We start from the raw sequence: 24,369 nt of genomic DNA, 5'->3' as shown, positions 1-24,369 counted from the left end.
CGTCTTTTTGGAACTTGCGCCGGCCCCTCGACGTCGACCTCGACGGCATCGGTATCGAAGGCCGGTTCTTCGGTACCGGTATCGATGCCCGAGACATCGGCACCGATGGCAGCGACCCCAGGAGAACAGGTCCCGTCGGCCCGCCGGTCCGCCGGCGAGAGTGGGGTAGAGAGACCGCGTGGGCAGTCGGCCCCGGTCACTCCCTCAACTCGTGAGCCACGGGACCGAACCCTGTCGGACCCGGTACCTCGAGACCGAGGGGGATCGACCTCCTCCTCCTCCATGCCCTCCGGCACCGGTGACGTGCACCGGAAGAAGGACAAGAAGCGCCGTCACCGGGAGCCCTCGGTGCCTGAAGGGGAGTCGACGCCGAAGCGTCATCACAGAGAGGAGAGTTCTCCGAGGACAAGCAGGCTGCTTGTTCTCACGACTGGGGTTGACGTCCGCGGCAGCCCCCACCAACCGGAAAAAGCTTCGCGGGACGGTCGGCACGCAGGGCACGCCCACCGCGCATGCGCGGCCGTCTTCCCGCCCGTGCGCGACCGCTCCCGCCAGTTACTTTTTTTTCCGCGACTGAGAGAGTCGTGTTTTTGCAACTCTCTCGTTTCAGCCGCCGGAATTTTCGACCGCGTTTACGCGGGTCGTCGCTCTTGGCCTTTTCGGCCTCTTCTTCTTTCGTTTCGTTTTGTTATCCAAAAAAAAAAAAAAAAAAGAATTTTGCGCGTGTGGAGCACGCGCTCCTCCCTTTTCCCTCGCTTTCTAGCGGGGACGCCTCGTTGCGGCCTAGTGGCCGCTCGGTCGGTTCAATTTTCGTGGTGTGATTTTAGCCACCATTGCCGACTTTGACTTCGCCGACGCGATTTTTCCGTCGATGTCCTCGAAGGTCCCGAGTGGATTTAAAAAGTGTGGTCGCTGCGGCCGGCCGATCTCGCAGACCGACACCCACGCTTGGTGCCTCCAGTGCCTCGGGCCGGAGCACAATCTCAAGTCGTGTGCTTTGTGTCTCGGTCTCCGGAAACGGACTCAGGTTGCGAGGCAAGTTCTGCGGGACCGTCTTTTTGGAACTTGCGCCGGCCCCTCGACGTCGACCTCGACGGCATCGGTATCGAAGGCCGGTTCTTCGGTACCGGTATCGATGCCCGAGACATCGGCACCGATGGCAGCGACCCCAGGAGAACAGGTCCCGTCGGCCCGCCGGTCCGCCGGCGAGAGTGGGGTAGAGAGACCGCGTGGGCAGTCGGCCCCGGTCACTCCCTCAACTCGTGAGCCACGGGACCGAACCCTGTCGGACCCGGTACCTCGAGACCGAGGGGGATCGACCTCCTCCTCCTCCATGCCCTCCGGCACCGGTGACGTGCACCGGAAGAAGGACAAGAAGCGCCGTCACCGGGAGCCCTCGGTGCCTGAAGGGGAGTCGACGCCGAAGCGTCATCACAGAGAGGAGAGATCTCCGTCGGTGGTGGAGGTACCGACGCGTCGGGGTTCCGGCACCTCGGTGCCGTCTCCTGGCCCCCAGCAGCTTCTGGCACCGACACCCTTACCGGCCCCACCGCCTTTCTCGGCAGCGGGCCTGGACGAGTGCCTCAGAGCCATCCTTCCGGGGCTCCTGGAAGGGCTGATGCGCCAGGCTGTGCCGGCGCCGGGGGTGCTTGCGCCCTCGGCGCCGATGACTGTGGCGCCGGCGAGCTCTAGCCCGGCGCCGGGGCAGTCGACACCGCCGCCGCTTGCGGTGCCGGTCTCGACAGCCACGCAGGTGGAGTCCCCGTCGACGTCGATGGAGGGAGCTCCGTCCCCGCCGGCGCGGGAGTCCACCGCTCGACGACACCGAGGCCTCGGTGCCTCGACGTCGAGCCGGGCCCGGTACCGGACTCAGCTACATGAGCTAATGTCCGATACCGAGGATGAGGACTCGTGGGGGGAAGAGGAGGACCCGAGATATTTCTCCTCAGAGGAGTCTACGGGCCTTCCCTCGGACCCCACGCCGTCACCGGAGAGGAAGCTCTCACCTCCTGAGAGTCTCTCCTTTGCCTCCTTTGTGCGGGATATGTCTATAAGCATTCCCTTTCCCGTGGTCTCTGTGGAAGAGCCGAGGGCCGAGATGCTCGAGGTCCTCGACTATCCATCACCACCTAGAGAGTCCTCCACGGTACCGCTGCACAATGTCCTGAAGGAGACGCTGCTCCGGAACTGGGTGCGACCATTAACTAATCCCACCATTCCCAAGAAAGCAGAGTCCCAGTACAGGATCCACTCTGACCCAGAGCTCATGCGGCCCCAGTTGCCCCATGACTCAGCGGTCGTGGATTCTGCTCTCAAGAGGGCACGGAGTTCGAGGGATACCGCCTCGGCGCCCCCGGGGCGGGAGTCTCGCACTCTGGACTCATTTGGGAGGAAGGCCTACCAGTCCTCCATGCTCGTGACCCGCATCCAATCTTACCTGCTCTATATGAGCATCCACATGCGGACCAATGTGCAACAGCTGGCGGACCTGGTCGATAAGCTCCCGCCGGAGCAGTCCAGGCCTTATCAGGAGGTGGTCAGGCAGCTGAAGGCGTGCAGAAAGTTCCTGTCCAGGGGGATTTTTGACACCTGTGACGTGGCATCTCGTGCTGCGGCCCAAGGTATAGTGATGCGCAGGCTCTCATGGCTGCGTGCCTCTGACCTGGACAACCGCACCCAGCAGAGACTGGCTGACGTCCCTTGCCGGGGGGATAACATTTTCGGTGAGAAGGTCGAGCAGATGGTGGACCAACTGCATCAGCGGGAAACCGCTCTCGACAAGCTCTCCCACCGGGCGCCTTCAGCACCCGCCCCCACGGGTGGGCGTTTTTCCCGGGCACGGCAGGCTGCACCCTATTCTTTTGCAAAGCGTAGGTACAACCAGCCGGCCCGAAGGCCTCGTCAGGCACAGGGACAGCCCCAGCGCGCTCGTTCTCGTCAACAGCGTGCGCCTAAGCAGCCCCCTGCGCCTCCACAGCAAAAGCCGGGGACGGGCTTTTGACTGGATCCACGGGAACATAGCCGCCCTACAAGTGTCCGTACCGGACGATCTGCCGGTCGGAGGGAGGTTAAAATTTTTTCACCAAAGGTGGCCTCTCATAACCTCCGACCAGTGGGTTCTCCAAATAGTGCGGTGCGGATACGCCCTGAATTTGGCCTCCCTGCCTCCAAATTGTCCTCCAGGAGCTCAGTCTTTCAGCTCCCATCACAAGCAGGTACTTGCAGAGGAACTCTCCGCCCTTCTCAGCGCCAATGCGGTCGAGCCCGTACCACCCGGGCAGGAAGGGCAGGGATTCTATTCCAGGTACTTCCTTGTGGAAAAGAAAACAGGGGGGATGCGTCCCATCCTAGACCTGAGAGGCCTGAACAAATTCCTGGTCAAAGAAAAGTTCAGGATGCTTTCCTTGGGCACCCTTCTGCCAATGATTCAGAAAAACGATTGGCTATGTTCCCTGGATTTAAAGGACGCATACACTCACATCCCGATACTGCCAGCTCACAGACAGTATCTCAGATTCCGCCTGGGCGCACGGCACTTTCAGTATTGTGTGCTGCCCTTTGGGCTCGCCTCTGCCCCACGAGTGTTTACAAAGTGCCTCGTGGTGGTAGCGGCCTACCTACGCAAGCTGGGAGTGCACGTGTTCCCATATCTCGACGATTGGCTGGTCAAGAACACCTCGGAGGCAGGAGCCCTCCGGTCCATGCAGTGCACTATTCAACTTCTGGAGCTGCTGGGGTTTGTGATAAATTACCCAAAGTCCCATCTCCAGCCAACTCAATCTCTGGAATTCATAGGAGCGCTGCTGAATTCCCAGACAGCTCAGGCCTACCTTCCCGAAGCGAGGGCCACCAATCTCTTGGCCCTGGCTTCGCAGACCAGAGCGTCTCAGCAGATCACAGCTCGGCAGATGTTGAGACTTCTGGGTCATATGGCCTCCACAGTTCATGTGACTCCCATGGCTCGTTTTCACATGAGATCTGCTCAATGGACCCTAGCTTCCCAGTGGTTCCAAGCCACCGGGAATCTAGAAGATGTCATCCGCCTCTCCACCAGTTGTCGCACTTCACTGCTCTGGTGGACCATCCGGACCAATTTGACCCTGGGACGTCCATTCCAAATTCCGCAGCCCACGAAAGTGCTGACGACGGATGCATCTCGCCTGGGGTGGGGAGCCCATGTCGATGGGCTCCACACTCAGGGTCTGTGGTCCCTCCAGGAAAAGGATCTGCAGATCAACCTCCTGGAGCTCCGAGCGATCTGGAACGCACTGAAGGCTTTCAGAGATCGGCTGTCCTGTCAAATTATCCAAATTCGGACAGACAATCAGGTTGCAATGTATTACGTCAACAAGCAGGGGGGCACCGGATCTCGCCCCCTGTGCCAGGAGGCCGTCGGTATGTGGCGTTGGGCGTGTCGGTTCGGCATGCTCCTCCAAGCCACATACCTGGCAGGCGTAAACAACAGTCTGGCCGACAGACTGAGCAGAGTCATGCAACCGCACGAGTGGTCGCTCCATGCCAGAGTGGTACGCAAGATCTTCCGAGCGTGGGGCACCCCCTCGGTGGACCTTTTCGCCTCTCAGACCAACCACAAGCTGCCTCTGTTCTGTTCCAGACTTCAGGCACACGGCAGGCTAGCGTCGGATGCCTTTCTCCTCCATTGGGGGACCGGCCTCCTGTATGCTTATCCTCCCATACCTTTGGTGGGGAAGACCTTACTGAAGCTCAAGCAGGACCGCGGCACCATGATTCTGATAGCGCCCTTTTGGCCCCGTCAGATCTGGTTCCCTCTTCTTCTGGAGTTGTCCTCCGAAGAACCGTGGAGATTGGAGTGTTTTCCGACTCTCATTTCGCAGAACGACGGAGCGTTGCTGCACCCCAACCTTCAGTCTCTGGCTCTCACGGCCTGGATGTTGAGGGCGTAGACTTCACTGCGTTGGGTCTGTCTGAGGGTGTCTCCCGGGTCTTGCTTGCCTCTAGGAAGGATTCCACTAAAAAGAGTTACTTTTTCAAGTGGAGGAGGTTTGTCGTGTGGTGTGAGAGCATGGCCCTAGAACCTCGTTCTTGCCCTGCACAGAACCTGCTTGAATACCTTCTGCACTTATCAGAGTCTGGCCTCAAGACCAACTCAGTAAGGAATCACCTTAGTGCGATTAGTGCTTACCATTATCGTGTGGAAGGTAAAGCCATCTCTGGAGAGCCTTTAGTCGTTCGATTCATGAGAGGCTTGCTTTTGTCAAAGCCCCCTATCAAGCCTCCTACTGTGTCATGGGATCTCAACGTCGTCCTCACCCAGCTGATGAAACCTCCTTTTGAGCCACTGAATACCTGCCATCTGAAGTACTTGACCTGGAAGGTCATTTTCTTGGTGGCAGTTACTTCAGCTCGTAGGGTCAGTGAGCTTCAAGCCCTAGTAGCTCATGCTCCATATACTAAATTTCATCACAACAGAGTAGTGCTCCGCACTCACCCAAAGTTCCTGCCGAAGGTGGTGTCGGAGTTCCATCTTAACCAGTCAATTGTCTTGCCAACATTCTTCCCCAGGCCGCATACCCGCCCTGCTGAACGTCAGTTGCACACATTGGACTGCAAGAGAGCATTGGCCTTCTACTTGGAGCGGACACAGCCCAACAGACAGTCCGCCCAATTGTTTATTTCTTTCGACCCTAACAGGCTAGGGGTCGCTGTCGGGAAACGCACCATCTCTAATTGGCTAGCAGATTGCATTTCCTTCACTTACGCCCAGGCTGGGCTGACTCTTGAGGGTCATGTCACGGCTCATAGTGTCAGAGCCATGGCAGCGTCGGTGGCCCACTTGAAGTCAGCCACTATTGAAGAGATCTGCAAGGCTGCGACGTGGTCATCTGTCCACACATTCACATCTCATTACTGCCTCCAGCAGGATACCCGACGCGATAGTCGGTTCGGGCAGTCGGTGCTGCAGAATCTGTTTGGGGTGTAATCCAACTCCACCCTCCAGGACCCGAATTTATTCTGGTCAGGCTGCACTCTCAGTTAGTTGTTCTTCGTAGGTCAATTTCTGTTGTTTCCTCGCCGTTGCGAGGTTCCATTGACCTGGGTTCTTGTTTTGAGTGAGCCTGAGAGCTAGGGATACCCCAGTCGTGAGAACAAGCAGCCTGCTTGTCCTCGGAGAAAGGGTATGATACATACCTGTAGCAGTTGTTCTCCGAGGACAGCAGGCTGATTGTTCTCACCTACCCTCCCTCCTCCCCTTTGGAGTTGTGTTTTATACTTTATTGCTTGTCATTCAACTGGCGGGAGCGGTCGCGCACGGGCGGGAAGACGGCCGCGCATGCGCGGTGGGCGTGCCCTGCGTGCCGACCGTCCCGCGAAGCTTTTTCCGGTTGGTGGGGGCTGCCGCGGACGTCAACCCCAGTCGTGAGAACAATCAGCCTGCTGTCCTCGGAGAACAACTGCTACAGGTATGTATCATACCCTATCTCCGTCGGTGGTGGAGGTACCGACGCGTCGGGGTTCCGGCACCTCGGTGCCGTCTCCTGGCCCCCAGCAGCTTCTGGCACCGACACCCTTACCGGCCCCACCGCCTTTCTCGGCAGCGGGCCTGGACGAGTGCCTCAGAGCCATCCTTCCGGGGCTCCTGGAAGGGCTGATGCGCCAGGCTGTGCCGGCGCCGGGGGTGCTTGCGCCCTCGGCGCCGATGACTGTGGCGCCGGCGAGCTCTAGCCCGGCGCCGGGGCAGTCGACACCGCCGCCGCTTGCGGTGCCGGTCTCGACAGCCACGCAGGTGGAGTCCCCGTCGACGTCGATGGAGGGAGCTCCGTCCCCGCCGGCGCGGGAGTCCACCGCTCGACGACACCGAGGCCTCGGTGCCTCGACGTCGAGCCGGGCCCGGTACCGGACTCAGCTACATGAGCTAATGTCCGATACCGAGGATGAGGACTCGTGGGGGGAAGAGGAGGACCCGAGATATTTCTCCTCAGAGGAGTCTACGGGCCTTCCCTCGGACCCCACGCCGTCACCGGAGAGGAAGCTCTCACCTCCTGAGAGTCTCTCCTTTGCCTCCTTTGTGCGGGATATGTCTATAAGCATTCCCTTTCCCGTGGTCTCTGTGGAAGAGCCGAGGGCCGAGATGCTCGAGGTCCTCGACTATCCATCACCACCTAGAGAGTCCTCCACGGTACCGCTGCACAATGTCCTGAAGGAGACGCTGCTCCGGAACTGGGTGCGACCATTAACTAATCCCACCATTCCCAAGAAAGCAGAGTCCCAGTACAGGATCCACTCTGACCCAGAGCTCATGCGGCCCCAGTTGCCCCATGACTCAGCGGTCGTGGATTCTGCTCTCAAGAGGGCACGGAGTTCGAGGGATACCGCCTCGGCGCCCCCGGGGCGGGAGTCTCGCACTCTGGACTCATTTGGGAGGAAGGCCTACCAGTCCTCCATGCTCGTGACCCGCATCCAATCTTACCTGCTCTATATGAGCATCCACATGCGGACCAATGTGCAACAGCTGGCGGACCTGGTCGATAAGCTCCCGCCGGAGCAGTCCAGGCCTTATCAGGAGGTGGTCAGGCAGCTGAAGGCGTGCAGAAAGTTCCTGTCCAGGGGGATTTTTGACACCTGTGACGTGGCATCTCGTGCTGCGGCCCAAGGTATAGTGATGCGCAGGCTCTCATGGCTGCGTGCCTCTGACCTGGACAACCGCACCCAGCAGAGACTGGCTGACGTCCCTTGCCGGGGGGATAACATTTTCGGTGAGAAGGTCGAGCAGATGGTGGACCAACTGCATCAGCGGGAAACCGCTCTCGACAAGCTCTCCCACCGGGCGCCTTCAGCACCCGCCCCCACGGGTGGGCGTTTTTCCCGGGCACGGCAGGCTGCACCCTATTCTTTTGCAAAGCGTAGGTACAACCAGCCGGCCCGAAGGCCTCGTCAGGCACAGGGACAGCCCCAGCGCGCTCGTTCTCGTCAACAGCGTGCGCCTAAGCAGCCCCCTGCGCCTCCACAGCAAAAGCCGGGGACGGGCTTTTGACTGGATCCACGGGAACATAGCCGCCCTACAAGTGTCCGTACCGGACGATCTGCCGGTCGGAGGGAGGTTAAAATTTTTTCACCAAAGGTGGCCTCTCATAACCTCCGACCAGTGGGTTCTCCAAATAGTGCGGTGCGGATACGCCCTGAATTTGGCCTCCCTGCCTCCAAATTGTCCTCCAGGAGCTCAGTCTTTCAGCTCCCATCACAAGCAGGTACTTGCAGAGGAACTCTCCGCCCTTCTCAGCGCCAATGCGGTCGAGCCCGTACCACCCGGGCAGGAAGGGCAGGGATTCTATTCCAGGTACTTCCTTGTGGAAAAGAAAACAGGGGGGATGCGTCCCATCCTAGACCTGAGAGGCCTGAACAAATTCCTGGTCAAAGAAAAGTTCAGGATGCTTTCCTTGGGCACCCTTCTGCCAATGATTCAGAAAAACGATTGGCTATGTTCCCTGGATTTAAAGGACGCATACACTCACATCCCGATACTGCCAGCTCACAGACAGTATCTCAGATTCCGCCTGGGCGCACGGCACTTTCAGTATTGTGTGCTGCCCTTTGGGCTCGCCTCTGCCCCACGAGTGTTTACAAAGTGCCTCGTGGTGGTAGCGGCCTACCTACGCAAGCTGGGAGTGCACGTGTTCCCATATCTCGACGATTGGCTGGTCAAGAACACCTCGGAGGCAGGAGCCCTCCGGTCCATGCAGTGCACTATTCAACTTCTGGAGCTGCTGGGGTTTGTGATAAATTACCCAAAGTCCCATCTCCAGCCAACTCAATCTCTGGAATTCATAGGAGCGCTGCTGAATTCCCAGACAGCTCAGGCCTACCTTCCCGAAGCGAGGGCCACCAATCTCTTGGCCCTGGCTTCGCAGACCAGAGCGTCTCAGCAGATCACAGCTCGGCAGATGTTGAGACTTCTGGGTCATATGGCCTCCACAGTTCATGTGACTCCCATGGCTCGTTTTCACATGAGATCTGCTCAATGGACCCTAGCTTCCCAGTGGTTCCAAGCCACCGGGAATCTAGAAGATGTCATCCGCCTCTCCACCAGTTGTCGCACTTCACTGCTCTGGTGGACCATCCGGACCAATTTGACCCTGGGACGTCCATTCCAAATTCCGCAGCCCACGAAAGTGCTGACGACGGATGCATCTCGCCTGGGGTGGGGAGCCCATGTCGATGGGCTCCACACTCAGGGTCTGTGGTCCCTCCAGGAAAAGGATCTGCAGATCAACCTCCTGGAGCTCCGAGCGATCTGGAACGCACTGAAGGCTTTCAGAGATCGGCTGTCCTGTCAAATTATCCAAATTCGGACAGACAATCAGGTTGCAATGTATTACGTCAACAAGCAGGGGGGCACCGGATCTCGCCCCCTGTGCCAGGAGGCCGTCGGGATGTGGCGTTGGGCGTGTCGGTTCGGCATGCTCCTCCAAGCCACATACCTGGCAGGCGTAAACAACAGTCTGGCCGACAGACTGAGCAGAGTCATGCAACCGCACGAGTGGTCGCTCCATGCCAGAGTGGTACGCAAGATCTTCCGAGCGTGGGGCACCCCCTCGGTGGACCTTTTCGCCTCTCAGACCAACCACAAGCTGCCTCTGTTCTGTTCCAGACTTCAGGCACACGGCAGGCTAGCGTCGGATGCCTTTCTCCTCCATTGGGGGACCGGCCTCCTGTATGCTTATCCTCCCATACCTTTGGTGGGGAAGACCTTACTGAAGCTCAAGCAGGACCGCGGCACCATGATTCTGATAGCGCCCTTTTGGCCCCGTCAGATCTGGTTCCCTCTTCTTCTGGAGTTGTCCTCCGAAGAACCGTGGAGATTGGAGTGTTTTCCGACTCTCATTTCGCAGAACGACGGAGCGTTGCTGCACCCCAACCTTCAGTCTCTGGCTCTCACGGCCTGGATGTTGAGGGCGTAGACTTCACTGCGTTGGGTCTGTCTGAGGGTGTCTCCCGGGTCTTGCTTGCCTCTAGGAAGGATTCCACTAAAAGAGTTACTTTTTCAAGTGGAGGAGGTTTGTCGTGTGGTGTGAGAGCATGGCCCTAGAACCTCGTTCTTGCCCTGCACAGAACCTGCTTGAATACCTTCTGCACTTATCAGAGTCTGGCCTCAAGACCAACTCAGTAAGGAATCACCTTAGTGCGATTAGTGCTTACCATTATCGTGTGGAAGGTAAAGCCATCTCTGGAGAGCCTTTAGTCGTTCGATTCATGAGAGGCTTGCTTTTGTCAAAGCCCCCTATCAAGCCTCCTACTGTGTCATGGGATCTCAACGTCGTCCTCACCCAGCTGATGAAACCTCCTTTTGAGCCACTGAATACCTGCCATCTGAAGTACTTGACCTGGAAGGTCATTTTCTTGGTGGCAGTTACTTCAGCTCGTAGGGTCAGTGAGCTTCAAGCCCTAGTAGCTCATGCTCCATATACTAAATTTCATCACAACAGAGTAGTGCTCCGCACTCACCCAAAGTTCCTGCCGAAGGTGGTGTCGGAGTTCCATCTTAACCAGTCAATTGTCTTGCCAACATTCTTCCCCAGGCCGCATACCCGCCCTGCTGAACGTCAGTTGCACACATTGGACTGCAAGAGAGCATTGGCCTTCTACTTGGAGCGGACACAGCCCAACAGACAGTCCGCCCAATTGTTTATTTCTTTCGACCCTAACAGGCTAGGGGTCGCTGTCGGGAAACGCACCATCTCTAATTGGCTAGCAGATTGCATTTCCTTCACTTACGCCCAGGCTGGGCTGACTCTTGAGGGTCATGTCACGGCTCATAGTGTCAGAGCCATGGCAGCGTCGGTGGCCCACTTGAAGTCAGCCACTATTGAAGAGATCTGCAAGGCTGCGACGTGGTCATCTGTCCACACATTCACATCTCATTACTGCCTCCAGCAGGATACCCGACGCGATAGTCGGTTCGGGCAGTCGGTGCTGCAGAATCTGTTTGGGGTGTAATCCAACTCCACCCTCCAGGACCCGAATTTATTCTGGTCAGGCTGCACTCTCAGTTAGTTGTTCTTCGTAGGTCAATTTCTGTTGTTTCCTCGCCGTTGCGAGGTTCCATTGACCTGGGTTCTTGTTTTGAGTGAGCCTGAGAGCTAGGGATACCCCAGTCGTGAGAACAAGCAGCCTGCTTGTCCTCGGAGAAAGGGTATGATACATACCTGTAGCAGTTGTTCTCCGAGGACAGCAGGCTGATTGTTCTCACCTACCCTCCCTCCTCCCCTTTGGAGTTGTGTTTTATACTTTATTGCTTGTCATTCAACTGGCGGGAGCGGTCGCGCACGGGCGGGAAGACGGCCGCGCATGCGCGGTGGGCGTGCCCTGCGTGCCGACCGTCCCGCGAAGCTTTTTCCGGTTGGTGGGGGCTGCCGCGGACGTCAACCCAGTCGTGAGAACAATCAGCCTGCTGTCCTCGGAGAACAACTGCTACAGGTATGTATCATACCCTTTACGGGAACATTAGACACTAAAGAGTTAAAGAAAAAAGTGCACAACTTGTTTATGGCCATGTTAAAAACGGGACTTACTGTCCTATCCAAAACTTTTTGTTGAGGATGTTCTAAAATACCATTTTTTGTGGTTTTTAATGTGCACTTTAGTATGCCTTTATACAGATTATGCTGTGTTCAATTATGATGTATTATAAGCAGCTTTAGTTAGATTTTTTTTATTTGTAAAAGCACTGTTCAAATGCAAATAAAGAAAATAAAATTAAAACCAACTATGATAACCATACTGAAGCAAAAGGGCAGGTTAGTAGAGAGTATTTTCTTCTAACTCCTCAAAAATTGTGCATTCCCAAACTGCTACTCCCTCCACCAACCATTAAACATTCTAGCTCTGTTCTCCCCCCCCCCCCCCCCCCCCCAAAAAAAAAACTGCAGAAGGGTGTCGTGCTGATATTGTAAACTGTTTTGAATGGATATTCAGGAACTGCAGCTTATCTCTTTTAAATAAATGTCTTCTCTCTTCATCCACCACACATGAGAATGCAGTAATTCCCCTTGGGACCACCAAAAGGACCTCCACCACCACTCCAGAATAAGCATTTGTCATTCTGGAAGTGCCTCCTTTTTACCCTGGTACCAGACACTTCAGAGCCACCTAGCCAAACATGTGCATACCGTTTCTGTATTTGCACATTTGAAAATTACCACCTGATTATATAGACTCTCACTGTACTTTTCACAGTTAGATATTTCAGTGTATATTAAGATTTCTTTTTGAAGAAAGTTCACCCAAAATGGTGTACTGACTGCAAAATTAAATACCTATCAGATAATTGAAACTAGGAGAGGTGGGGGAAGTGAATGACAGAACACACTAACTTCAAGATTCCTATAGCAGTGTATAAAATCCTATCCATTATCCCCATCTCACTATTAACCTGGTTAGTTACCATGCATTTAAATTCATTAACCGAAAGCCCATTATTGACCACAGAACAGAAATAATTTTACTAAAGCCTCATATTTTGAGTTTTTTCCCAGGTACCTCTGTCTTTAATTCACTTTTGGGAGAAGGAAGGTTAAGCAATAGCATTATGAACCAAGTCTATTCTGTTCTATTGATGTTTTATATACTGCTTACTTTCCAGTGTGGATTTGTAGCGGTTAACAATCAAGACAACCACAATTGAGGGATGCACAATTGAGGACTGCTTTGGTACATCCCACAAGTCTCTGGATTGATCTGTGGGATGCTATGGAAGGTAAAATTAGTTCTTACCTGATAATTTTCTTTCCATTAGTCCCAACAGATCAATCCAGAGGCCCGCCCTTTGTTGTTCTGGGTTGAGTGTTTTCTTCTAGTTGCCTCAGTTTCATCATATTCCTTCATTTGATTTTTGGCTACAAAAAAAAAAAGGCAAAACAAATCAAAACATAAAGGAAACCTTCTGTTACCCTCCCGCAGGAGCGGTTGAGGAGCTTACATGGGCTTTATGCAGGCAGGAGAGGACTTCCTCTTTCATCTTCCACTGCTTTGGTATTGACAATACTGAAGTTAAGGTGACTGCACATGACCACATATAGTAAACCTCTGAAGTTCTCTCTGTCTCCACCTGCTGGTAGAGGGACATAACCCACAAGTCTCTGGATTGATCTGCTGGGACTAATGGAAAGAAAACTATCAGGTAAGAACTAATTTTACCTTCTCGATTGTCAATTCACTTACTACACCTTCAAAATCTGAAGAGTCTGTGAAAGAGGAACTTCCCTCATCAAACCAGAAAGCCATATATTTCCAAGAAAAGGTTAATAAGCTTAGAGTTGGTTTCTCCTCTGCCACTGACAAAGACTTTGGTTCACTAGTGGACCTGTTTCCTAAAGAAGGCATACCTGTAAATAAAGCCTGGAAAGAATTTGTGTCTGTGTTTGCCAAACTATTCTCAAAGTACGTCTCCTCTTATTGCATACTAGATATCTGCACTTCTTACTTAATGAAAACGGTACTTTTCAGTCACTGAATCCATAAGGATGTGCAGATGAGAATGTAGGACACCCTCCCTCATAAAAAGAAAATACAGGACATGGTAGGCAAGCAGCAGTTACCACCAGATCACATTGGCTCCTGCTTTGCTGGAAAGTTAAATGCTTTTATATCATAGGAGCCAACTTTTCAAAATGATTGGGGGTGCTGAAATTTTTTTTTTTACAGGCAGTGTTCCCCCCCCCCCCCCCCCCCCCCCCCCCCCCCCCCCCCCCCCCCCCCCCCCCCCCCCCCCCCCCCCCCCCCCCCCCCCCCCCCCCCCCCCCAATACCTTAAAATTATATCTACTGCAGTCTTCACCTGGGCAGTGGCAGCGCCACTCATAGGCTGCCTGCAACCTACACCAGGACTTCTTCCCTGAACAGTCCCACCCCTCAATCCCCCTATACTGTGCAAATATAAAGAGATGCAAATTTCAAAAACTGACATATTTCAATCACTATACTATAGGTTAACAAATACAAATAAAACAAAAAATAGAAAATATGATGATATTTTAGTGGACTAAATACATTTTTCAATTAGCTTTCAAAGGCCAAAACCTCTTTCGTCAGGACAGTATACTGCTGTTATGGTATTCTGTACTGACACAAGAAAGGAGGGTTTGGTCTCCAAACATTTAGTCAAAAATGTATTAAAATTAGTCCAGTAAACATTACTTCCATTTTATGTATTTATTAACACAGCTACCACACTACTTTATCCTAAACTAAAAATAAAATTCATTTTTTCCTACCTTTGTGGTCTGGCCGTTTACTGTTTCTAATTGTGTTGGTCACAGTCTCTTGTTTCTTCTTTCCTCAATCTTTAACTTCCCCCCTTTCCATCCATCGTCTAACCCCTCTCTCCCCCTTTTCCTTCCAGCATCCGTCCCCTCTCTTCCCCCTTTCCATCCAGTATCTGCCCCCTCTCTCTCTCCTTTCCATCCTTCATCTGCCCCCTCTCTTCCCTCTTTCCATCCGGCGTCTATTTTCTTCATTCATGTGTAGTTTTTCTCCTCTTTTCCCTTTCCCTCATCTCTGTCAGTATGCCTCTCCTTCCTCTTTCTTCACTCTCCTCCATCCATATGCAACTCCTTCCTCTCTCTTCCCTCTCCTCCATCCATGTCCACCATTTTTCTTCTCTCCGCCCCTCCATCCATGTTCATCTCACTTCCTCTCTTCCCTCTCCGCCATCCATGTCCAGCATTTTCCCTCTCTCCCCTCCATCCATGTGCATCTCCTCCTGTCTTCCCTCCCCTCCATCCATGTCTATCATTTCTCCTGCCCTCCCCTGCATCCATGTACAGCAACTTTCATCTCTCCCCTGCCCTCCCATCCATCCATGTTCAGCAACTCTCCTCTCTCCCCTGCCCTCCCCTGCATCCATGTTCAGCAACTCTCCTCTCTCCCCTGCCCTGCCCTCCCCTGCATCCATTTCCAGCAACTCTCCTCTCTCCCCTGCCCTCTCCTGCATCTATGTCCAGCAACTCCCCTGCCCTCCCCTGTATCCATGTTCAGCAAATCTCTCTCCCCTGCCCTCCCCTGTATCCATGTTCAGCAAGTCTCCTCTCTCCCCTGCCCTCCCCTGTATCCATGTTCAGCAACTCTCTTCTCTCCCCTGCCCTCCCCTGTATCCATGTTCAGCAACTCTCTTCTCTCCCCTGCCCTCCCCTGTATCCATGTTCAGCAACTCTCCTCTCTCCCCTGCCCCATGCCTTCCCCTGTATCCATGTTCAGCAAGTCACCTCTCTCCCCTGCCCTCCCCTGCATCCATGTTAAGCAACTCTCCTCTCTCCCCTGCATCCATGTTCAGCATCTCTCCCCTGCCCTCCCCTGTATCCATGTTCAGCAACTCTCCTCTGTCCCCTGCCCTCCCCTGTATCCATGTTCAACAACTCTCCTCTCTCCCCTGTCCCCTGCCCTCCCCTGTATCCATGTTCAGCAACTCTCCTCTCTCCCCTGTCCCCTGCCCAGCATCAATGTTCAGCGATTTCTTCCGTGCCCTACCTCTTAAAACTAATTTTACCTGACTGAACGAAAGAAGCAGAGTACAGCCGGCTCCATCTTCACCTTTCTTCTTCCCTCTCAGCTGTGGTCCCGCCCTCATTTCCTGTTTACGCAAGGGCAGGAGCACAGCTGAGAGGGAAGAAGAAAGGTGAAGATGGAGCATGTACTCTGCTTCTTTCACTGCCGTTCAGTCACCTAAAATTAGTTTTAAGCGCTGGCTGAGCAGCAGGAAAGCAAGGAGGGCAGGTTTGAAAATATTGGGGGTGCTTGAGCACCCACAGCACCCACGGAGTCGGCGCCTATGCTTTATATAGCATTTTAACAACTGTATTTTGAACTGGTAACTGAGTAGCAGACAGTTTACAATCATCTTGGAAGATTCTGATATAAGGATTGCAACAATTGATCCTGCTTTGAGTGACAGCATGGAGCAGTATCTCCAGATCAAGTAGTTTTGCATTACAATGCATCCAGTGTATTAAATCGTACCTTCCCATTTCCTACATCTGTGTTTTTCTGTCACTTGTCATAACTCATTTAGATTATTGTAACTTTGTCTTTGCTGGTTTCCCTCTCTCCTCACTAAAGCGTTTACAACTTATTCAGTCCACAGCAGTTAAATTACTGTACAGTGCTTGCAAATTTGACCATGTCTCTTCGCTTCTGTGTGAGGAACACTGGTTGCCAGTATCCTGTAGCGTTACTTACAAGCTCCTTCACAAAGGCCTATTACCTTCTGTCCCTGACTACATCTCAAAACTCCTCATACCATACCACACACCTGTCAGCAGCACCTTCTGCATCTCCCTCCCCCGTCTGTTATACACTTGGATGCGCCACTGCTTTTGTATATACTAGCTATCACCTCTGGAATACCCAGTGATTTGTTTGTGCTGATACGGTGTACAGGCACCTTCTTTTCTGAGGGCCGGCAGCTCCCCTACTTGTTACAGATGGACCATCAATAAAGAACGACAACGTAGATGCAGCAGCTCACAGGTTTGCTTGCTGTGTTTTGAGTGAACGGCGACGGCTGAGCGGGGGAGTGGAAACAGGGATTAATCAAATGTCTTCCTTACTTATAGTGGACTAGATAGGCTCACTTCCACTCCACTCTCTATTTACCAAAATCGCAGCGGCGAACCGGCAGGCGGCGGCAGTATAGGCAACAAGCAGGCAGGCTCGCCTCCGTCCTTCGCTTCCCTGCCCTCTCAACGTCCCGCCTTCCTCTGATGTCATTTCCTTTCCGCGAGGGCTGGACGTTGAGAGGGCAGGAAAGCGAAGGACGGAGGCGAGCCTGCCTGCTTGTTGCCTTTACTGCCGCCGCCCGCCGGTTCACCGCTGCGATTTCTGTAAATAGAGAGTGGAGTGGAAGTGAGCCTATCTAGTCCACTGTAAGTAAGGAAGACATTTGATTAATTCTTGTTTCCACTCCCCCGCTCAGCCGTCGCCGTTCACTCAAAACACAGCAAACAAACCTGTGAGCTGCTGCATCCACGTTGTCATTCTTTGTCGGTCCATCTGTAACAAGTCTAACTTTGTTTTTGTTGGATAGGCAGTGCCTTATGAGGTCGAGGAGAAAAACCATAATTGAACATCACAAAACTTCAATAATAATTGCTGTTATCTGCATCACCACACAGGTTCAGCACAGCCAGCATATCACTGCTGAGCAGATGTTGGGGTTTTAGAGCTATATGGCCTCCATAGTGCATGTCATATTCATGACTTGCCTCATTTGTGAGATGGCTAGTGGACCCTAGCTTCCTAGTGGTGTCATACCACAGGTAATCTAGCGGATGTCATCGCAGTCAGTTCCAAGCTTGCTCAGTCTCTGCTCTAGTGGACAATTTGAAGCAGTTTGACTCTGAGACTTCCATTTCAAAGTCCTCTCCCTCTGAAGATTCTGACCAATATATGCACCACTTGGGATGGGGTGCTCATGTAGTATGGCTTCACACCCAGGGGTGCTGGTCTGCTCAGGAGACTCAGCTTCACATCAATCTTCTTAAGCAAAGGCCTATTTGGAGTACTTGCGTTACAAGACGTATGAGGAGAGACTTGATGACCTAAACATGTGTACTCTGGAAGAAAGGAGAAACAGGGGTGATATGATACAGACGTTCAAATATTTGAAAAGTATTAATCCGCAAATGAACCTTTTCCAGAGATGCGAAGGAGGTAGAACGAGAGGACATGAAATGAGATTGAAGGGGGGCAGACTCAAGAAAAATGTCAGGAAGTATTTTTTCACGGAGAGAGTAGTGGATGCTTGGAATGCCCTCCCGCTGGAGTTGGTGGAAATGAAAACGGTAACGGAATTCAAACACGCGTGGGATAAACATAAAGGAATCCTGTTCAGAAGGAATGGATCCTAAGGAGCTTAGCCGAGATTGGGTGGCAGAGCCGGTGGCGGGAGGCAGGGATAGTGCTGGGCAGACTTATACGGTCTGTGCCTGAGCCGGTGGTGGGAAGTGGGGCTGGTGGTTGGGAGGCGGGGATAGTGCTGGGCAGACTTACACGGTCTGTGCCCTGAAAAGGACAGGTACAAATCAAGGTAAGATATACACAAAAAGTAGCACATATGAGTTTATCTTGTTGGGCAGACTGGATGGACCATGCAGGTCTTTTTCTGCCGTCATTTACTATGTTACTATGTAGGCAGTGCCTTATGAGGTGGAGGAGAAAAACCATAATTGAATATCACAAAACTTCAAAAGTTATTGTAGCTAGTAGAAACAGCAATTATAAATTTGGTAGTTTGTGCTCATTTTTCTTCACTGTGCTTCTAAACAATTCAGATGGCCAGATGTCAGTGAGAATATTCTATTTCCTGATGGGTTGTTCATCTTAACTGGTTGTAATCTGCCCTGGGAAGCCTGGTGTTTATAAAGATGATGGAATATATTAAAATTAGATGACAGTAGAATTAAACTCTCCTTCCATTGGTGCACACGGAATCACATCTTCATCTGTTTTGTAGAAGTTTACCTTGGACATGGATGGGAGGAGAGAGAGGAGAGTTGCTGGACATGGATTGATGGAGGGGAGGGCAGGAGAAATGCTGGACATGGATGGAGGAGAGGGAAGACAGGAAGGAAATGCACATGGATGGAGGGGAGGAGAGAGAGGAGAAATGCTGGACATGGATGGAGTAGAGGGCAGGGAAGAGAAATGTTGTAGGGAAGGAAAGACAGAGGAAGGAGATACACACGGGTGGAGGGTTAGGGAGAGAGGAGAAATGCTGGACTTGGATGGAGGAAAGGGAAGACAGGGGAAGAAGATACATACTGACGGAGATGAGGGAAAGGGAAAAAAGGAGAAAAACTGCACATGGATGGAGAAAATAGGCAAAAACTGGATCCACTCTATACCTCCTCCAGTCAAGTCTGCGGAGGACCCAGCTTTTACCTATGGATGTAGAACAAGAAATGAAGTAGAAAGGAGGAAAGTAAAGAAATAAATGGAAAGGAATCCCTGGAAACAGATAGAGAGCAGCAGAATCAGAGACTGGGACTGACATGATCAGGAAAAACAAAGTCATCAGAAAACAAAGGTATATAAGTAATGACACACTGGGAAAAGACCAAGGGTCCATCGAGCCCAGCATCTTATCCACGACAGCAGCCAATCCAGGCCAAGGGCACCTAGCAAGCTTCCCAAACGTACAAACATTCTATACATGTTATTCCTGGAATTGTGGATTTTTCCCAAGTCCATTTAGTAGTGGTTTTTGGACTTGTCCTTTAGGAAACCGTCTAACCCCTTTTTAAACTCTGCCAAGCTAACCGCCTTCAACACGTTCTCCGGCAACGAATTCGAGTTTTATTACGCGTTGGGTGAAGAAAAATTGTCTCCGATTTGTTTTAAATTTGCTACGCTGTAGTTTCATCACATGCCCCCTAGTCTTAGTATTTTTGGAAAGCGTGAACAGACGCTTCACATCCACCTGTTCCACTCCACTCATTATTTTATATACCTCTATCATGTCTCCCCTCAGCCGTCTCTTCTCCAAGCTGAAAAGCCCTAGCCTCCTTACTCTTTCTTCATAGGGAAGTCGTCCCATCCCCGCTATCATTTTAGTCGCCCTTTGCTGCACCTTTCCCAGTTCCATTATATCTTTCTTGAGATGCGGCGACCAGAATTAAACACAATACTCAAGGTGCGGTCGCACCATGGAGCGATGTAACGGCATTATAACATCCTCACACCTGTTTTCCATACCTTTCCTAATAATACCCAACATTCTATTCACTTTCCGAGCTGCAGCAGCACACTAAGCAGAAGGTTTCAGCGTATTATCGACGACGACACCCAGATCCCTTTCTTGCTCCGTAACTCCTAACGTGGAACCTTGCATGACGTAGCTATAATTCGGGTTCTTTTTTCCCACATGCATCACCTTGCACTTGCTCACATTAAACTACTACTACTTAACATTTCTAAAGCGCTACTAGGGTTACGCAGCGCTGTACAATTTAACATAAAAGGACAGGCCCTGCTCAAAGAGCTTACAATCTAAAGGACAAGTGAGTAGTCAATTCGATAGGGGCAGTCAAATTGGGGCAGTCTGGATATCCTGAAGGTAAGAGTTAAACATTAAACGTCATCTGCCATCTAGTCGCCCAGTCTCCCAGTCTCATAAGGTCCTTCTGTAATTTTTCACAATCTTGTCACGAGTTAACGACTTTGAATAACTTTGTGTCATCAGCAAATTTAATTCTCGCTAGTTACTCCCATCTCTAAATCATTTATAAATATATTAAAAAGCAGCGGTCCTAGCACAGACCCCTGAGGAACCCCACTAACTACCCTTCTCCATTGTGAATACTGCCCATTTAACCCACCTCTCTGTTTCCTATCCTTCAACCAGTTTTTAAACCACACTAGGACTTTTCCTCCTATCCCATGACCCTCCAATTTCCTCTGTAGCCTTTCATGAGGTACCTTCTCAAACGCCTTTTGAAAATCCAGATACACAATATCAACTGGCTCCCCTTTGTCCACATGTTTGTTTACTCCTTCAAAGAATTTAAGTAAATTGGTCAGGCAAGATTTCCCCACACAAAAGCCGTGCTGACTCGGTCTCAGTAATCCATGTCCTTGGATGTGCTCTGTAATTTTGTTTTTAATAATAGCCTCTACCATTTTCCCCGTCACCGACGTCAGACTCACCGGTCTATAATTTCCTGGATCTCCCCAGGAACCTTTTTTAAAAATGGGCATTACATTGGCCACCCTCCAATCTTCCAGTACCACGCTCGATTTTAAATATAAATTGCATATCACTAGCAGTAGCTCCGCAAGCTCATTTTTCAGTTCTATCAGTACTCTAGGATGAATGCCATCCGGTCCAGGAGATTTGCTACTCTTCAATTTGCTGAACTGCCCCATTACATCCTCCAGGTTTACCGTGAAGTCAGTAAGTTTCTCTGACTCGTCCGCTTGAAATATCATTTCCGACACCGGTATCCCACCCAAATCTTCCTCGGTGAAGACCAAAGCAAAGAATTCATTCAATCTCTCCGCTAAGTCTTTGTCTTCCTTGATCGCCCCTTTTACCCCTTTTATTTTCATTTTAGTGTTTGGAATATGTCCAATTTGAGAATTTACATCTACTGTCTTATTTTGCACTGGGTGTACTGGAGCTGTAACAGCTTACAGAAATTATTTATAATGAAAAAAAAATCAAGTTTTTTTTTTCTCCTATACTAGTATAATACTTTCAATGATGTCTGTTTATATAAGCCATGGCTGGTTTAAGGGGTGTGGCTAATGTGGGTGTGGTCATCATACGGATGGAGCCATATGTGGTGACCCCGCTCATAATGAGTACCGGCACCTTTTTTTCTACAAAAAAAAGCACTGGAATCACCATACCATTAACCATGAAACTGGAAGCCTATTCTACTTTTAAAAAGCTCCTCAGAACTTGGTTATTCAGTCAGGCCTTTCCATCATAATTTTCCCTTGCTCTATTTTTCTTCTGCTTCTCTCTAGTTTTGTTTTTTTGTTTTTCAGACTTCTGTTCTTTCTCCTCTTGCTGTACTAAGCTTTTATTGTTAACCTCCTAGCTGCAATTTGCAGTATATCGAGTAAAATAAATAAATAAAATAGTTCCAACAGCAACCTTATGGAACATAGTTTGCATGGTGTGAAGAAACAGGAATGCACAACTGAATTGAACGAAGAGTCAGGCCCTGCTTTCAAAATTGTCCACAAGGAACCAGGAGATTAAGGGAAAGATGAATGGTACAAGTATATGTAGATCCTGGAGGAAATTTTGTTTTAATCTGCCCTAGATCCAGAGCTGGGGAGAAGATTCACCTTTAGCGGGACAGTGGTACTAAGCACAACACCAAAGCAACAATGGAGTGGCTCAGCAAAAAGTGAATGTGTTTGAGCAGCCCACTGAAAACCTGGACTTGAAGACCAAGTATTGAGTTGAAAGATATGAAACCTTATGCAGTCAGTCTTTACCTTTATTTAAAACTTGGTATACCACCGCCTTTCACAAAAATTGAGACTTTTTCTTTTTAAATTATATTTTGAACATTTCTGCAATGTTTTCATGTTGAAAGTATAGATTGTTTTGTAGATAAGTGAAACTTTCTTTAGCTTAGTTTTAATTAATTGGTTTTAGACAGCTGAGTCAAAAATGTGCAAGAATGTGAAGATGTTTATAAGGCACTGCATCTGAACCTTTTCTAGTTAAAGTGTGTTTGTTCTAGATAACTGAAATTTTTTTATTCTTTTGTCACAAGGAAAAGGGAAGCCAATTCAGCGTAAATCTAAATCACAAAAGAAGCGAGAAGAAAAAGACAGAAGAGGGAAGGTGAAACAGGAAGATGAGCTTAAAGATTCTTTAGCTGATGACGATAGCTCATCAACCACCACAGAAACCTCTAATCCAGACACGGAACCACTTTTAAAAGAGGTAAAACAAACCTCAATAACAAAAATATAATAACTAAAACAAGAAGAATGCAGAGCTGCCAGATAGTCCCAATCTTCAAAATTATGTCCGAAAGCATTGTGCATTTGTAGTTTCTGATTCTAGACACCGAATTCAGTGCTGCTGTTCATCAGTTTGAGGTTGTCAGAAACCTAATACTGGCCTAAAATCTCTCTCCTTGTAATTGATGCAGAAATAGGGATAAATTATTATTATTATTACATTTGTATCCCACATTATCCCACCTTTTTGCAGGCTCAATGTGGCTTACAATTCATCGTGGATACTGGAAATAGAAAAGAATGTACATTGGTTTTACAGCAAGTTTTGGGTACATGATGGTGAAATACATAATATTGGAAGTAGAAAAGAGTATACATTTGTTTTAGCAGAAGTTTTGGTTACATGAGGGTAAAATACATGATAGTGTTAAAGCCATAGACGTCAGGTGCATGATAGTGTGAAAGCAAAAGACATAAAGAACATTCCTGGGTATCTTAAAGAAATTAGAGTTACGCGTGTTGTTCTTTATGATATATCTTGTCGAAGAGATAAGTTTACAGGAGTTTGCGGAAATTGGTCATTTCGTAGACCGATTTCAGGTTACGTGGCAGTGAGTTCCAGAGCTGTGTGCTTGTATAGGAAAAGGTTGATGCATGCATTGATTTGTATTTCAAGCCTTTACATTTAGGAGGATGAAGATTGAAGAATGTGCGGGAGGATTTTTTTGCATTTCTGGGTGGTAGTTCTATTAGGTCCGCCATGTAGGCTGGGGCGTCACCATGGATGATTTTGTGGACCAAGGTACAGAGTTTGAACGTGATGCGTTCTTTGAGTGGGAGCCAGTGTAGTTTTTCACGAAGGGGTGTTGCGCTTTCGTGTTTTGGTTTGCCGAATATAAGTCTGGCTGCCGTTTTCTGGGGTGTTTGGAGTTTTTTGAGTATTTGCTCTTTGCAGCAATGGTCAATGGTGACTCCAAGGATTTTTAGGGTGTCTGAGACTGGTAGACATAGATTAGGTGTGTTGATGGTGGTGAATTCCTTCTTGTTGTATTGCGAGGTGAGTACTAGGCATTGGGTTTTTTCGGCATTTAGTTTTAGTCGAAATGCATCTGCCCAGGAGTTCATAATGTGTAGGCTTTGGTTGATTTCGTCGGAAATTTCTCTTAGATCATGTTTGAATGGGATAAAGATTGTTACATCATTAGCATATATGTATGGGTTTAGATTCTGTTTCGATAATAGCTTAGCCAAGGGTGTCATCATTAGGTTGAATATGGTCGGTGAGAGGGGGGATCCCTGTGGAACTCCGCATTCAGGTGTCCATGTGGCTGATGTTGTCGAGTTTGATGTCACTTGATATGAGCGGGTGGTTAGGAAACCCTTGAACCATCTGAGAACGTTACCTCCGATTCCGAAGTATTTGAGGATGTGTAATAAAATTCCATGGTCGACCATGTCGAATGCGCTTGACATGTCAAATTGTAGCAGTAGTATGTTGTTGCTGTTTGCTATCAATTGTTTGTTTGGTCATAAGCGTGACTAGTACGGTTTCCGTGCTGTGATTAGAGCGAAATCCTGACTGGGAATCGTGCAGTACTGAGAACTTGTTTAGATATTCTGATAGTTGTTTGGATGTACGGATAAGTTATCCTTAGCGTTATTCTAGAATTTTCACACCTCAGTATGTGGTCAATTCAAACAATAATGGGAAATCTCATCAACAAATATCAACCATCTAGCTCTCCCAATAACCTATTTTTATGGACCATCAGATGTTGGACACATGCATCTTTTGAATACTCACATCAACACCGCCATTCTTCATCAGTCCTGTTTTTTATATAAATAATTTAAATGATTTTTTTATTTCATGCAAAGTGTGGTATATTTCTTTTAGTTCACATTTCTTATA

The 24,369-nt window shown here is 50.1% G+C and overlaps 1 protein-coding gene across 1 annotated transcript in view; it reads left to right on the top strand.

The window, feature by feature from the left end:
• Positions 1-24,369, top strand: part of TMEM131 (transmembrane protein 131) — a 489,982-nt gene that overhangs the window by 422,803 nt on the left and 42,810 nt on the right. The window contains exon 32 of the mRNA XM_030201383.1: positions 22,265-22,437. Coding sequence (XP_030057243.1) covers positions 22,265-22,437 — 173 coding nt within the window. The remainder of the gene's footprint in view (positions 1-22,264; positions 22,438-24,369) is intronic.

Source organism: Microcaecilia unicolor, chromosome 4, assembly GCF_901765095.1.
Source record: "Microcaecilia unicolor chromosome 4, aMicUni1.1, whole genome shotgun sequence".
NCBI classification, from domain to species: domain Eukaryota; kingdom Metazoa; phylum Chordata; class Amphibia; order Gymnophiona; family Siphonopidae; genus Microcaecilia; species Microcaecilia unicolor.
This window is presented reverse-complemented; position numbering and strand designations above follow the sequence as displayed.